General features: G+C 37.6%; 1 protein-coding gene across 3 annotated transcripts in view; it reads right to left on the reverse strand.

The window, feature by feature from the left end:
- LOC106877877 (transcription initiation factor TFIID subunit 1) overlaps window positions 1-15590 on the reverse strand; it is a 93401-nt gene extending 77811 nt beyond the window's left edge. For 2 of the 3 annotated variants that reach the window (XM_014926919.2, XM_014926917.2), the window contains exons 1-6: window positions 15486-15590; window positions 9138-9294; window positions 5500-5620; window positions 2250-2372; window positions 400-767; window positions 24-227 (exon numbers count right to left, since the gene is read on the reverse strand). In XM_014926919.2, coding sequence (XP_014782405.1) covers window positions 24-227; window positions 400-767; window positions 2250-2372; window positions 5500-5620; window positions 9138-9263 — 942 coding nt within the window. In that variant the 5' untranslated portion in view covers window positions 9264-9294; window positions 15486-15590. Of the gene's footprint in view, window positions 1-23; window positions 228-399; window positions 768-2249; window positions 2373-5499; window positions 5621-9137; window positions 9295-12877; window positions 12977-15485 lie in introns of all 3 variants that reach the window. The other variant, XM_014926918.2, reaches the window with a different exon arrangement.
- Between the last annotated feature and the right edge of the window lie 759 nt (window positions 15591-16349).

Consider the following 16349-nt stretch of genomic DNA (forward strand, 5'->3'; position numbering starts at 1 on the left):
AAAAGAGCCACAAGCTGACTTACATCATCGTCTGTTAAACATTCCTCAGCTGTAGGAGTTCTACCATAATCAAAATCTATCTGCACTTCATCACTTTCTTCATCAGAAGACATTTTCAGTTTCTTAACAACGCTTTCTTTCTCTTCTTCCGGACTTTTCTTTTTCCGTTTCTTGCGCCAAACATGTGTGGTATGTACTGGACGAAAGAGTCGAGAAAATCGCAGGACCTACAAGAATATAGACACATATATACATAGATACATATATGTGTGAGAAACAGCAAACAAACAGTAAAAAACTCATAGACACACAAACACACACATCTGTTTCAGATTTAAATTGGTAAATAATTGAAATATATTTCTTTAAATAAAAATAAAGAAATAATATATAACATACCTTTCCTGGTCTAAACTTGGGAAACAACTGCGTCACATCAACGCTTTCCAGTTCTTTTGGCAACATGGAAGCTAGCGGAGTATTCAATTTCTTTTTGGGTTCATTCTCTTCACTGCTGGCACTGGTTGTCTGAGATGGAGGTTCTGTTTTTGGAAGAGTAACTGGACTAGTAATTTGTGATGTGGTATCGTTAATGCTGTCTGTTTGAGATCTATTGGCAACATTATCAGCAGACAAGTCAGGTTCATCAAATTTAGGCCTCTCTAGTGGAGGCTGAGAATCTTCAAGATCCCCTCCAGGACCAGCATTGGTTGGTATCCAAGATGGAGGTGGCATCAGTCTTCTGTCTTTTGGGACTTCATTGGAATCTTAAAAAGAAAATGATTAACTGATTAATTAACATATAACTGTGATGATCAGAAGAGATGGCAAATCATGACAGCCTAAATTTGTTACATTGTTACAGCAGTTAGTGTGTCTCCTTCTCTCTCTCCAGTATATATATATATATATATATATATATATATATATACTGGATACTAGCAGACATACCCGGCACTGCTCAGGATTTAAACGGCATAGTTTGTATATATGGTACAGTCAAGTTGAAACCTGTGATACAGGGAAGTGCAACATTGACAGCAAAACATTAGCAGAGTAAATAAAGTGCTAATTCTACGAAATGACATGTCATGCGAATTTGTGGTCATGGCCAAGTGAATTTGTGGTCATGGCCAATTGCCAGTGACAAATAAAAGGCACCTGTGCTAGTGACACATAAAAGACACTGTGCCAGTGACAAGTAAAAGGGCACCTGTACTGGTAACATGTAGAAGGCACCCTTGCTGGTGACACATAAAAGACACCCAGTACACTCTGTAAAGTGGTTGGCATCAGCAAGGGCATCCAGCTGTAGAAACCAGACCAAAGCAGACTGGCATAGCTCTCTGGCTTACCAGCTCCAGTCAAACCACCTAATCCATGTGAACATGGAAAATGGGCATTAAATGATGATGATGATAATCATCATCATCATCTACTTCTTGACATCAAAAGATCAGATCTCTGGATTCAGTTGTGCTGCCACACTTATCAAAATATGTTTCAATCCCATGAAACTGTCATTTAATGCAAGTGAAAGGAGTCAAAGGTCTTTCTTAATCAACCCACAGAATGGACAAATTAAAGTGAGATCACAGCTGTAGCCTACACCAGTGTCGCATAACCACCCCACCTCACCCCACTCAAAAAGTACCTTTGGATCAGGGTGACATGCTGTGCTCGAGGAGACCGATTGAGTCAAGTACATCAACATCAAAATCAAATCAAACTACAATCAAATGGAAATTGGAGTTGTGGCTGATGCTTGTCTGGCTCCCGTGCCAGTGGCATGTAAAAGGTACCATCCAAACATGGTTGATGTCATCCCCCTCACCCCGACTGGCTGCTGAGCTGGTGGCACGTAAAAAGCACCATTCTGAACATAGCTGATGCCAGCTCCACCCTGACAGGCTCCCGTGCTAGTGACACATAAAAGCATCGTCCAAACATGGTCGGTGTCAACCCCCTCTGGCTCCCATGCCAGTGGCACATAAAAGCACCATCAAAATGTGGTCGATGCCAGCCCCCTCTGGCCCCTGTGCCAGTGACAAGTAAAAAGCACCCACTACACTCTCAGAGTGGTTGGCATTAGGAAGGGCATCCAGCTGTAGAAACACTGCCAGATCAGACTGGAGCCTGGTGCAGCCTCCTGACTTCCCAGACCCCAATCAAACCGTCCAACCCATGCCAGCATGGAAAACAGACGTTAAATGATAATGATGATGGTGATGAAGTATAGTAATACTTACTATTCTGAAGCCCATGTAAATTCTCTATTGCCTCATTTGTCTTTGTTCCTTCTTCCTCTTCTTCTTCAACAACTTCACTGATGTCAGAAAAATCAACAGCATTTGCATCTTTCTTGTCATAATCTAAAGAAGACAAGAAATAACAATAACTTAGATTGGTACATGACAAACAGAAATAAATTTATAAGGGAAGGGTCAAAGTCAATTGAATCAATCCCTAGGATATATCTGGGATTTTAATTTTGTCAACAACAACAGAAGGACAAAAGACAAAAATCAATAGAATGCATTTGTCAATCATGAATTCTTTTGGATATATTTTCTAAGATATAAGTTACATGATGATGATGATGATGATGACGATGACGATGACGATGATGATGATGATGACGGTTTCTGATTTAGACACAAGGCTAGTAATTTTGAGTGGTGGGTGAGTAGATATAATTGACTCCAGTATTTTAACTGGCATTTTATCAACCTTGAAACCTTGAAAGGTTGCAAGATAAAGTTGACCTCAGCAGTCAGAACAAACATAGGACAATTTTTCTACTTTTTAATGATTCTGTCAATCAATACTTTATTTGCCATCAAGGACTCATACAGACAGAGATAGTGGCTAAAAACATGTGAGGGCAGACAAAGCAGGGTTATATAAAACAAGGGAAGGAGCTGAGACATTATGCAATAAATAATTAGACATGTTAAAAATTTGATGTAAATTAAATACACAGAATAAATAATTATATAAAAAGAGACAATAAATATGAAAAGATATCATTTGAGAACATGGAAAACATTTAGAGTAATCCAGTCATAGATAGGTAAGAACCCACCAACTGGGTTGGGTCAGAGCACCTCATTAATCTGCCTATCTACTACTCATTATATTGGAAACAGGTACCCCAAAATTATTCTGAAAGCATTTTCTGAATAAGTTGAACCTTGAAGGGCCTTTTATCTCCTGGGGTAGAGTCTTGTAAATATTTACAAACTGTTATTACATGGTCTGATCAATGAGTATCCAGACTGTTGCTATAGTAATGAACCTAAAGCACACAGAGTGAAGCTGCTTGGTACAGATTGACCTTGAACTCTGCCATGCATGCGTACTAAATTTGAACGTTCTAGCTCACTTCCACTGTTTACAGCAGTACTTGGAAGAAAGGTGTGTAGTGTGTGATCATCGCATGCACCATGACAGAGAATGTTGAGCAGAGAATATGCATCAAATTTTGCCAAAAGCTTGGCGATACCTGCTCAGAGGCCTACGGAAAGTTTTCAAAAAGATTTCATCATTCTTGACACAATCAAGATCTTGGGCAACTGAAACCCGAGTGTCTTTCTGGTCAGCTGAAAGCAATTTTGGCACAAATTTGGCAGACACGCATCTCATACCCAAACCTTCAGTGATAATGGACTGAACCATAACTAATCTGCACACCCTCTGATAACTCACAGATGGTGATTCGATGATTTCTCCTTACAGCTGCATGCACATCTGTGATATTTTTCTCAGTTCTGCTGGCTGTGAGTTTCCCAGAACGTTCGTTAATATCAACATTTTTTTCAGCCATCTTGGAAACGTCTGAACCGCTCGTACACTTGTGTGTGGCTCATAAACTGCTCTCCATACACTTTCTGCAACTTTGTGTAGATCTCTGAATAAGTATTGCCATGACAGCTTTCTCTATCATGGTCACTGCGATAATCACACGCTACACACCTTCCTTCCAAGCACTGATGTAAACAGCAGAAGTGGGGTAGAATGTTAAAACTTAGTTCTTCATGCACAGCAGAGTTAAAGGTCAATGTGTACCAAGTGGCTTCATTCTGCATGCTTTAGCTTCGTTACTATGGCAACAGTCCAGATACTTATTGATCAGACTAAAGACTTGTGGTCTTTAGTACTTTCTATATTTTGTACATATAGGCCAGAAGAGCCTATACATACAAATAAAATCTTATATAAGAGGTTACAAAAATGTTTAAGGAAGGGTAAAACAAAGTTACATCAAAAAGAAAGGTGGGCTAAGGATATTATACAATAAACATTTTTTAAAAATCCAATATAAATTAAAAACACAGAATAATTATTCGATTACATAAAACACAATAGTTTATATGAAACATCATTTGGATAACCATCCCCTCTGCACACACATATTAAAGGGTGAGAATCCTCCACCTGGGTCAGATTAGAGCTACCCACAGCTGTGATCTTTTCCTTCACCCAATTTTTTCGTCTGGCCTCAACATCAATATAATGGCTTGGTCCAAAATGCCTAAGGGCGATTTTAAAGTCTGAATGGCTAAGAAAAGACCTATGTCCAGGTAATGGTTTATGTAAACTCCTTTATATTATGGTTCCCCAGTTGCCAATAATGTCTAGTGTTTTCCATCTGAATGAAGCTCATCTACTCAGAAATCTGTATTGGATTTATCCTAAGATAATCATATAGCTGCATTATGTAGTCCATCAGCTTTTCAATTGTTGTGCAACCAACTGTGAATTTCAATGTGACATGGAGGGGAGGGGGATTCTTCTTACACAATTTATTTGCTTGGAGAGTGTTTTTTGAAGCGGGGAGGATTTTTTCCATCTCTTGCCTTTCTCACTGACACTACCATTCTGCTACCGCTACTCACTTTCAGTTTCTTCTTTGTTGCTAATGGTTATGGCTGGTAAGTGGAGTACTTTGGTATTCTGGTCAACTCTTGGAACTAGGGATGAAACAATCTCTTTGATGTTTCTAGAGCTGCATTTGGCGGTGTCCTAGAAACAGCTGCATTAATGATCTGCCATCATATGAGTTTTTTCTTCTTTTCCTGGTTTTAGTTTCTCCAGCAATTTGGGGCAGAAAGCACTTAAATGACCTTCACTGAATGACCAGTTGTAAAATCTTTCTCTCAGTACACATTACAGGTCACACCTTCAGAACTGCTTTGTGATCCATACAGACCTCACCCAACTACATACTCCCAAAAATAATGTCAATGCTGACCGTCTGCCTATATTGAGACAGTAACAGATTACTAATGACGATAGCCATAGGTACATGCTAGAAAATAGCAATACTTGGATCTGTAAATATTGCTGAGCCTTTCTCATACAGAATTAGACACTTTTATGAACATTTCCCAAGATGTACCAAATTTTTGTTTTAAAACAGCAAATAGTTGAAGTATTTCTCCAAGTAAGAGTAGTAACAAAAATGAAATGGTTGGAATTAAAATATCCGCAACTTACTTTCAAATGATCCATCATCTCTTTCAACAGTTTGTTCAGCTGTTGGATCATCGGTAATCTCTTTAACCATTGATTCAAACCGACTGAGTGAGCTTAAAGAATTGAGGTGCTTCTTGGATTCCTAAAACAGATAATAATGATAATAATAATAATAATAATAATAATAATAAAAACGATTCTGACCTTAAATGCAGATTCTGTGACACATTCGACAAAACAATAGACCATCTTGTCTCAGGTTTGGTGCTGACACCAAACAAATACAAGGATTGTCACGAAAATGTAGGACAATATTTACATTGGAAAATATGTAAACACTACAAAATCGGCACTCCTGCTTGCTGGTATGAACATCATCTTGAGACAGTCGTTGAAGGTAAAAATGTCACTATCCTCTGGGAGTTTCCAGTCAACACTGACAGAATGACCCAGGCTAATCGATCGGGCATAATTATTAAAGACAGGAAAGAAAATACTTGTAGATTAATAGATGTAAGTGTTCCCACTGATAAAAATATATTGAAAGGAATTTGACAAATTAAGTAAATATAAGGACCTGGAAATTGAAATACAAAAGATGTGGCATCTTAAAGTGAGAACTGTTCCTGTTATTGTGGGTGCCCAAGGTATGATAAAAAAAGGGATATCAGAAACATCTAGATAAGATCCCAGGAGAACCATGTCCCAGAGAAATCCAAAAGATTGTGCTGACAAGTACTGCCCATATCCATAGAAAAACCCTATCCATTTAAATGACTGTGTTGTATTACATGAACATATTTTGCTACTGTTCCTGCCACTTCCCCACCCCAAGCTTTCAGTCATACTGTTACATCTCTTATCCTTCACTTGCTCTAGGACGCTGGGTGTGACTTGGCAAGTGATTGTAACAAACATGCAGATTAAAAGTAATAATAATAATAATAATAATAATAATAATAACAATGATTTCAGATTTTGGCACAAGGCCAGCAATTTCAGAAGAAGTAAGCTGATTACATTGATCTTAGAGTGCAATTGGTACTTATTCCACTGACCCCAAAAGGATGAAAGTCAAAGTCAACCTCAGCAACATTTGAACTCAGAGCGTAAAGATGGACAAAATGCCACTAAGTTGAGTGAGCATGCTAATGTTTCTGCCAGCTTGCATAAGGCCAAGGCCAGCAATTTGGAGCAGACAGGGTGCAAGTAAATGAAATCAACCATCGTACTTGACTGATACTTTATTTTATTGACCCTGAAAAGCTGAAAGACAAAGCTAACAACCTTGCTGGAATAATAATAACAATAATAATTATTATTTCTTTATTTATAAAGGCAGTGAGCTGGGAGAATTGTTAGCACTCTGGATAAAATGCTTAGTGACATTTCATCCAGTCTAACATTCTGAGTTCAAATTCTGCCAAGGTCAATTTTGCTTTCTATCCTTTTGGGGTCAATGAAATATGTACCAGTTACACTCCAGGATCAATGTAATTGACTTGCTCCCTCCCCCAAAATTTCAGGTCTTCTGCCTATAGTAAAAAGGATTATTTCTTTATTTGCCAAAAGAGCAATAGATGATGAGACATTAGAAGAAAAAACTGCAATAATAGTGACAAAGGGTTTACAATAAAACTCAAAATAAAGGTGAAACAAAAGTTTTACCTTGACATTAAACGTTCTAACGAAGGAAGGTTAACTAACTAGAAACAACCAAGGAACCACTGCAAATTCAAGCACACTTTGATTACCAAAGTTAGAACATCCAGCTGCAGAAACCAAGCCAAAACAGACCATGGAACCTGGTGCAGCCCCTGGCCTTGCCGGTTCCTGTCAAGCCATCCAACCCATGCCAGCATGGAAAGCAGATGTTAAATGTTGATGTTGATGATGATGATGACAGACTTGCCACTCTCACTTACTATTCAGCAAATTGACAATCTGCTCTATAAAGTGATTAACCCTTTAGTGTTTAAAATCACCATATCTGACTAAAATACTCCGGCTGTTTTATGTTCAAAATGACAAGATACAGCCTCTCACACCTACTCTACAATGTCATTCTAAAAATAAACAATCACATCATGAAAATCTCAAAGCTACAAAATAATGCACACTTAATTCAAAACGATACAAATAAACTTGCATTACATTTGACAGAATAATCTGAATGCGCAAGGGTTTAAAGAGATTGGAGATGTGGGTCAAGAGAACTCTTCAATCATGTTAAGGTCATGGTAATTTTCTCTAGTGCTAGTGTCACAATAAAATGCATCCAGTGCACTCTGTTAAATGTGGATTTGTGAAATCACTTTAGTTGCAGAAAATAGCCTCTTTAGTGCTGATGCGCAATATAATGCACCCATTAGATTCAGTAAAGAGGTTGGTATTTGGAAGGGCTTCTAGCTGTGGACACAAGCAATGAATGACTGTGACACTAGGAAGACAAGGCTAATGATAGACAATTTTCATAAAACATTTGAAATCAAACATGAAAATAATGATGTACATATGTAACTCAGTTTTACAACAGATACACCATGCCCTTACATACCTAAGAGGTTGACAGGTTGGTGAGAGGAAGAGTAACTGACTGAAAAACTCTTCTTTAGAAACCAATCTGGCCCATGCCAGATGTAAAATGATGATGAGGAGGAGGAGGACGACGACGACGACGAGGACAACGACGATGAGGAGGACGAGGACGAGGACGAGGACGAGGAGGAGAGGGTTCAAGTTACTAGAAGACAATGAAGTATTTTAGTTGTTATTTTGTTGCTAAAGATGTTGGGATTGAGAAGAGACAATATGAGGGATCAACAATTTAATGATTATATTAACCCTTTAGCATTCAGATTCTTCTGTTAAAAGTAATACTTGTTTATTCACATTATTTTGAAATGATCATGCAGTGATTTCAATGATGTAATTGCTTATTTTTAGAATAACATTGTAGTGTAGACTTGAAAAGCTGGATCTGACCAGTTTGAGGAAGAATATTTGAGCCATATATGGTTGGTTTAAATCACTCTTTTATTACTTTTAATTTTTGGACTGTGGCTATGCTGGAGCATCACTTTCGTGCTGAGGCATCACATTTTCTTTTTTTTTAGTCAGTTATATTAAACATTTGTATCACAGTTTTTAGAATAGACACACTGTATCTCCACATGTTGTAAGACAAAAGTAAGGGTTAATATCAGGAAGAGTATATGGATCAGCCTCAGAATGTAACCCCAACCCTTGCCAGATGTAAAACTGATGAAACAATAATGATAATATCAACCTTCTTACTTAGTCTAGTACAACTTAATTTATCTAGCTCTATTTACTGAGTGGCTAAGTCCACCTTCATGCAAATGAATATAACTCAATAACTAAATACAAGCTAATTTTTCTACACACACACATACACAAAAACACACACGCATGCGCACACAGGCATGCACGGACACACACACACACACACATCTGACAAGTTTCTGCAATTTTCATCAACAAAATATCACTTATAAGGCAATAGTCAAGCTGAAGCTAACATTGAAGATCAAATCTAGAAACACTTGGTTGGCAAAGTATCCTCCTTAACCACACAATCATGTGTGGCACCCAGAAATATGAAATTAGATAAATATTGTTATCATTGTTATGGTTACCTCATCCAAGAAGTCCTCTTCAAGTTCTCCTTTCTCATCAATGTTTCCAAATAGGAAACCAGTGAGGCAGGATATTGTTGATGATGTGACATCAGTCTGATCATCATGTTCTTCTTCACTGTCCATTGTCCACTGGTAAATGCATCAGTTCAGATTGCTGCAGGAATAATAATAATAATAATAATAATAATAATAATAACAATAATAACAATAATAATAATAATAATAACAATAATAACAATAATAATAATAATAATAATAATAATAATAATAATAATCATAACAATAATAACAATAATAATAATAACAATAAAATTAATAATAATAATAATAATAATAATAATAATAATAATCATAATAACAATAACAACAACAAGCAGCAGCAGCAACAACAACAACAAAAGCTGTAAAACAACTGAAATCCGAATTAAAACTGGAACAGCAACAGATCATGATAAAACAATGGCAAGAAAAGCCCCTACATGGCAAATACTGGGTTAAACTAAACGCAAAAGAAATAGACAAAGCCAAATCCCAACAATGGCTGAGAAGCTCAGGACTCAAAGCAGAGATTGAAGGATTTTTAATTGCTGCACAAGACCAAAGCCTCCCCACCAGAAATTACCAAAGACATATAATGAAAAGAAACATAACAAGTAACTGCAGAATATGTGGCGATGGACAAGAAACAATAAATCATATTATCTCTGGCTGCCCAGTCCTGGCTAAGAAGGAATATATTCACAGACACGACAGAGCTGGGACCTATATACACTGGAAGCTATGCCAACACTATGGAATAACAACAGAAAAAAGATGGTATAGGCACACACCAGAAAAGGTCACAGAAAATGAGAAAGCAACAATACTATGGGATATGCCAATACACACAGATAGAGAAATTAAGGCTAATAGGCCAGATATCATCAAAGAAAAAAATGCTTTCTAATTGATGTATCAATATCAACAGATGACAACATTTCTCTAAAAAATACAAAGACCTGGAAATAGAGGTAACTCAAATGTAGAGTCTAAAAACAGAAACAATTCCTATCATAGTGGACACATTAGGTATGATAAAAAAAAATATTCAGACAAATACATAACTAAAACACCAGGACTAACAAATATATATAACATACAGAAAATAGCACTACTAGGTACCACACACATCCTACATAAAACACTTTCAATACAGTAACTATAAGAGCGTCACAACAAACTACAGCACATACCCAAGGCGCACACACAGAGCTGCACTCGGTAGTAGAGTAAAAGCACATTATAAAAATAAGACTACTGAATAATAATAATAATAATAATAATAATAATAATAATAATAATAATAATAATAATAATAATAAATAATAATAATAATAATAATAATAATAATTTCTTTTTATTTACCACCAGGGCGAAGGATGAGGACAATACAAAGACATACATTAAGTATGGGGATGTACATATAATGAAATGAGAGAAAAATGATATGTATATATAAATGTACAGAAAGTATCCACAGTATACAATAAGATGGAGTAGGGAGGCATACATAGCATACAATAGTAAAAATAAGATAAAAAAATAAAGGGGAGATGATGACAATGATGTGGCCCTCCTGACACAGGAGAACCTCTAGGAATAATGGAGGAACCCCACCATCCATAATCTCCCTGAACACGAAGGACAATTACACTCTCAAATTCCTGTTCTCCAACTCACAGGTCTATATTTAGTGTGGTACCATCCACTCTTGCCATTTTTGCAACTTTCATCCACTTTCCAATAAATTCACTTGAGAACAGCACCTTCCTCACCACCCTCACTTTCCCTTTCAAGTGAAACTTGAAAAGTCAATAAGTTCCAAAGTGGAAAGTCTCTGTTCTCATGCCTTTCAGCCTTATCCACCAGACAACCCTGCTTGCCACTGCCACCAGGCAGGAAAACTGCCTTACCTGCCTGGTTAGAGGAAATCAGTGGAGCAATCCTCACTATAAACTCAACCAACAAATGGATCCATCCCCCACACAACAGCAGCTGTTTGACATAACTGCACAGGTCAGCAATGCCCGAACATTGAATGAGAGCATGCAAAACAGTTTCGTTGCTCTGTACACACCTCAGACAAGCCCATCTGACAGCACATCCATGCCTATAGAGTTTATCTCAAACAGGAAGTACCCTTCAGTAGCACTACCAGGTCAAGGACAGCTGGAAATTGTTCATAGTAGTTCATGACAGCAAAGTCCTTCGGAACAGACTAGCCAATTTGTTTTTATCAATGCCCAGAGTCTCCCCGAGTACATCTTTGCACGTCCCCACCAATAATCTTCTATATATTGCCAATGTAGAACTTCCACCAATCCTATTGCCCAACTGGTAGAGGGTTGTGAGCACATGACAACATTCTAGGTGCCAGACGCCCAATCTCAGTCTTTTCCTTACCCAGGGCTGCAGCTCCGTCGAAATGAGCTGCAGAAAGTCGTACCCCACAAATGGAGCACACTCACTGTCCAGAAATCATTGCAAGTGGCACAACCTCAGTGTGTGTTTTCACATCAGAAGCCACAGCATGCCTAAGCCACCAAGCAGAGGGTGCTGGCAGCAGACTGACCACCTGACCATTGGAACATGTCCCTTCCACAAGAAAATAAATAAGAGATGCTCCAGCCTGGTCAAGTATAACCAGGGTAGGGCACGATAGTCAGGTAATAACTGATAATGAAGGCAATGTGGTCATTTTCCACCTCTGTCTGACCTTTCAGGGACAGCTTCCTCTCTGCCCATTTCTGGGTAAGACTGGCCACCTTATTCATCACCTTATCCACTTGGAGGCAGGGATTGAACCAGACCCTGAGCAGTTAAACTGGCCCATCAGTCCAACATCCCAAGATGCCATCCAACAGCATCGACCTGCCAGGTGCTCAGCCACAAACCCACTGACTTGTCGGCATTGATATTGGCCCCTGCAACGGACTCATATTCCTTTAGAATAATGCCAACCATCTCCACAATGGTGGCATTCTATCAATTCTACCATGATGATCAGTGGTAGTGGTTTTGGTAATGGTAGTGTTGGTTGTGGTCGTGATTTCTCTCATTTGCCTGAAGCCATATTACATATTTACATAGATTTAATTCAGATTGTAGCATCAACCTAAAATATTGGTTTCAAATTTTGGTACAAGACCAGCAGGTTTGACGGAGGGGGTAAGTCAATTACATCAATCCCAGTGCTCAACTGGTACTATTTTATCGACCCCATCAGGACTAAAGGCAAAGTCGACCACGGCGGAATTTGAACTCAGAACATGAGGACAGATGAGAGCTGCTGACAGACAGTTATATCTACTCTCATACAACAATCTTCACTTCCACATCTCATCTCAGATAAAATTTCTTGCCAAGCAGGAACAATAACAAAAGAGGCATTCCGAACAAAAGACCCAGATAAACCCTGACCAAGCAGACCTAAGATCAATGCAGTTCTATGACCATCTCATCTTTCTATATATTAATGACTATACTGTTCAATATATCCTTCCTTTTTGTCAAGACTGCAGAATGCGATTTGATCGCGATTTCGTTGCTTTTCTCGCAGGTTCAGAACTGCATGGAGGCTCCCACTTCATTAGATCGATCCTGACATTTATTGATACATTGGTATTAAGAATTAAAAAAAAGATTTTAAATAAATATAAATACAGTAACCAACAAAATATGAATATTGCGTGAAATACCTAATGGATAAAATTTGATAAACATTGTCTGTTAGACAAGTAAGTCCCAATCAGTGTTCCCCGATGATGATGCCTCCACACACACACAGATAGATGCAACTGGATAAAACATAAAATAAAAAGATGCCCAAGAAAATGCATTTTCTTTTTTCAATATGTAATTTAAAGAGGGGCAAAAACAACATCAAGAATACAAAATATTATGACACATGTTGCTTAGCATCAAGTAAATCCTAAGCAGATCAATGATCAATGGTATTCCTGCCGTGACTTATACAGTCTGTTTTTTAGAGTGTATCTAGACCACACAATCCTACATGACCCCTTCTATAAGACAAGATATGATTTGAAAGAGATTTGATTATAATTTCTAGTAGCTTAAAGTTACCAAATACATCAGATTCTCGATCCCTTTTCCTCCCACACCACACTTCAGTTTTCAAAAAAAAGCGTCCTAAAGTTAGTGCGTGTGTGTGTACCTGACTCCAAGGATTGTGCCCATGTTGGAGCACCACCACTAAAACTGGAGCGTTCAACAGTTATACAATTCATTGTTCCCATATTTATCAGGCCCTCCCTTAAAACATTAAAACGCTATTCTCTCTAATGCCACCGTGTGCACTACATCAGTTTCACAACGTGGAGTATACACCGCCAGCATTGCCGAAACGATCTCAACATTAAGTTCACAACTCATCCGAGGCTGAGACCCAGTGCCATATACCTCCTACAAAATCCAGGCTCACCACATTGCAACACAGTTACCTTTCCTAAACAGGCTTTATCAAATTAAATATTATCCTAAAATAAATCAAAAAATCCCATCACCTTCGAACGATGCCTGGACAAATTTCTTCAAGGGATACCAGACAAGCCACCTACATCTCAGTCAACAACTACCAACTTGAATGAGCTATGATACCACAAAACTTGACTTTAAAATGACTTAATAGATTCCATCAGGTGATGCTATTAAGTTAAACGTGGCCTGGGCCAATTTGACCGAAACATATCAAAATGTATAAATGTATGTATATATATCGAGCAAGTGTTATTCACTTGCAACATATGCCCCACCAAAATACCGTCAGAGCCCCCAGGTAGGGCGCCCCGTCATAAGAAACATTGATAGAGATGTTACTTCATTGTCTAGTCACGACACATTTAAAATGAAGCTAAAACTCATATCAAAAGTTGGCGCGCTCATTTGTAAAATAAATTGTTGTTTTGAGATTTCGAAACAAGACACCGTTGACTTCAAAAATTCAACAGGTAAAAACTTTAAGAAGGTTGGATCCAAAACAAATTACTAATCACCACTGCAACCACGACCATCATCGTAATAAGAAAACAAGGTAACTGATTAGTCTCTATATCAATCTAGAGCAAACTACGGCCCGCAGGACTTTCTGAATGTTGCACCTAATGAAAAATTATTTTGAAATTTTCGTAGTGTTGCTGCCTGATGATGAACCACATTTCGTGCGAGCCGCTTCTCGAGAAAGGTTGCCCATGCCTGCTCTATGTAGCTAGACCTGCTAGAAATAGCACCCAAACTCTCGAACCATTATTAATGTCTTTAAAAAAGGAGGCGGGAGGTGTACTCCTGATTTACACAATGCATAAAAATAAGACGGGATCATAACAATTGTATTGTCTTTAATCATAGGTCTACTGGCTTAGGGTTGGCCTGGGGCCGAAGTACATGGACAATCAATTTGCCAAAAATAGCTACCAAGTCTTCCTACCAATCCACAACCTGACGTTTTAAAGCGAAGGACATGGGACATATTATATAATACTGGGCACATTGACATAAACAAAAGCAAAAAGCTATAATGGTCTACAGGATCGGGTCTGACTCGTGGCTAAACAAGTGTACAGTAGTTTCACTAAGTTTAGTTAATGATTTGGCAAAAGTTTAGATTAAAGAATTAAGAGAAGTACATTTAGATAAACAATCCAAGTATGTGTGAGTATATATATATATCGTCTCTGGTGGAAATGTATTTAATAGCACTGGTTTGTCATATATATATATGTGCATATATATATATATATATATATATTTGATGTTGGAAATGATTTTAAATAATAAAAAAAAAAGTTATGTTATGACAAAAAGAACGATGGGGAAACAACAATAAACAGAGAAACATCAGCTGGAAGAAACGTTTTCTCCTCAGAAATCAATCTAAACTCGTAAGTTGAGAGAGTATAAAACATAAATGGTAAGTAATTGATAAATTAGGGTTTGATGGAATTAAATAAAAGTAGTTAAGGCAAATACAGTTGGCGAGTGAAGTGGAATAAAGGGCAAAGCATGAAGAATTCTGTGTTTATAAATGGAACAACGATGAGTGATGTGAAACATCATCAATATTATTGTTTTAGTGAGCTCTGAGAGAGATTGAAGAAGAATAGTTAAGTTAGGGGTGAATCAGTTTCAGAGGATTATTATGGAGCGAAGAAATAAAATCTGTTGTTGTTTGTGTGTCTTGTATTTGTTTGTTAATTGTTATGGGCTTTACTTTTAAAATTGCGAGGAAAAAATTATTGAGAAAAAGAAGTTGAAAGCAGAGAAAACAGAGCCAGAATGAATGCTCACCGTCAAATGACTTAGCTTTTATAACACTAACCAGATCGGTGTGTGGAAGGATACCTTGCACCCAGCATGCATCAGTTAATCACGTGACCAAATCCGTCCAATCATATCATTCGTAATCGGTCGACGGAAGTTTAGTTTCTCTACTAAATAAAAATTTTTTTGTACTGGTTCTTCCTCAGCGTTATTATTTTTATTACAGCTTTCTTTAACGTATTTTGTTATTTAATTCTTTTCTTCATCATTAGCTGAGTATACCTAAGATCAAAGAATATCCAGTCGTAACCATCCACCCCATCTATAAACAGATATCCAGGGCTGGTGCTTCTAGCAGGTTGAGCGACCACATACGAGCTCCCTCATTGGTTGATATACATATATTATTCAGTCCCAGTTGGTCTATGGTCAACCCGGTCTTTCCGTAACCATTATAGAAGTATATCTAAGACTACATTGTCTTTTACTTTTCTTTAACATTAGGGTATGATTTTGGCTGCTATTTTTAGCAGGTAGTTCAAATGTACATGGGCAACCACTGTCAAATCCCATCGAACAGTCCTTCGATATAAGGCGTTCTAGCTGTAATCATCATCCCATCTTGTTTTTATTTTTATCATCGTAGGATCTTTCTCGTTTTCTTGCAACCACTTGAAGATTTGTTCAAATCACAATGGATGCAGGACCACATTATTTAATGTGGTCCATTTAAAAAATATAATGCTAGAATTGGAAGAATTTTAGCTGCTATTTCTAGCAAGTCTTGCGACTAGGTAGTTTCTTCGCCGTTGATTTTTGACTCGTAAAATGTTTATTGATGACCGATTTGTTCGTTTTTTCTGTTGAGCGGTGCGTTCTATGATGTATATT

Source organism: Octopus bimaculoides, chromosome 13 (assembly GCF_001194135.2).
Source record: "Octopus bimaculoides isolate UCB-OBI-ISO-001 chromosome 13, ASM119413v2, whole genome shotgun sequence".
Classification (NCBI taxonomy): Eukaryota; Metazoa; Mollusca; class Cephalopoda; order Octopoda; family Octopodidae; genus Octopus; species Octopus bimaculoides.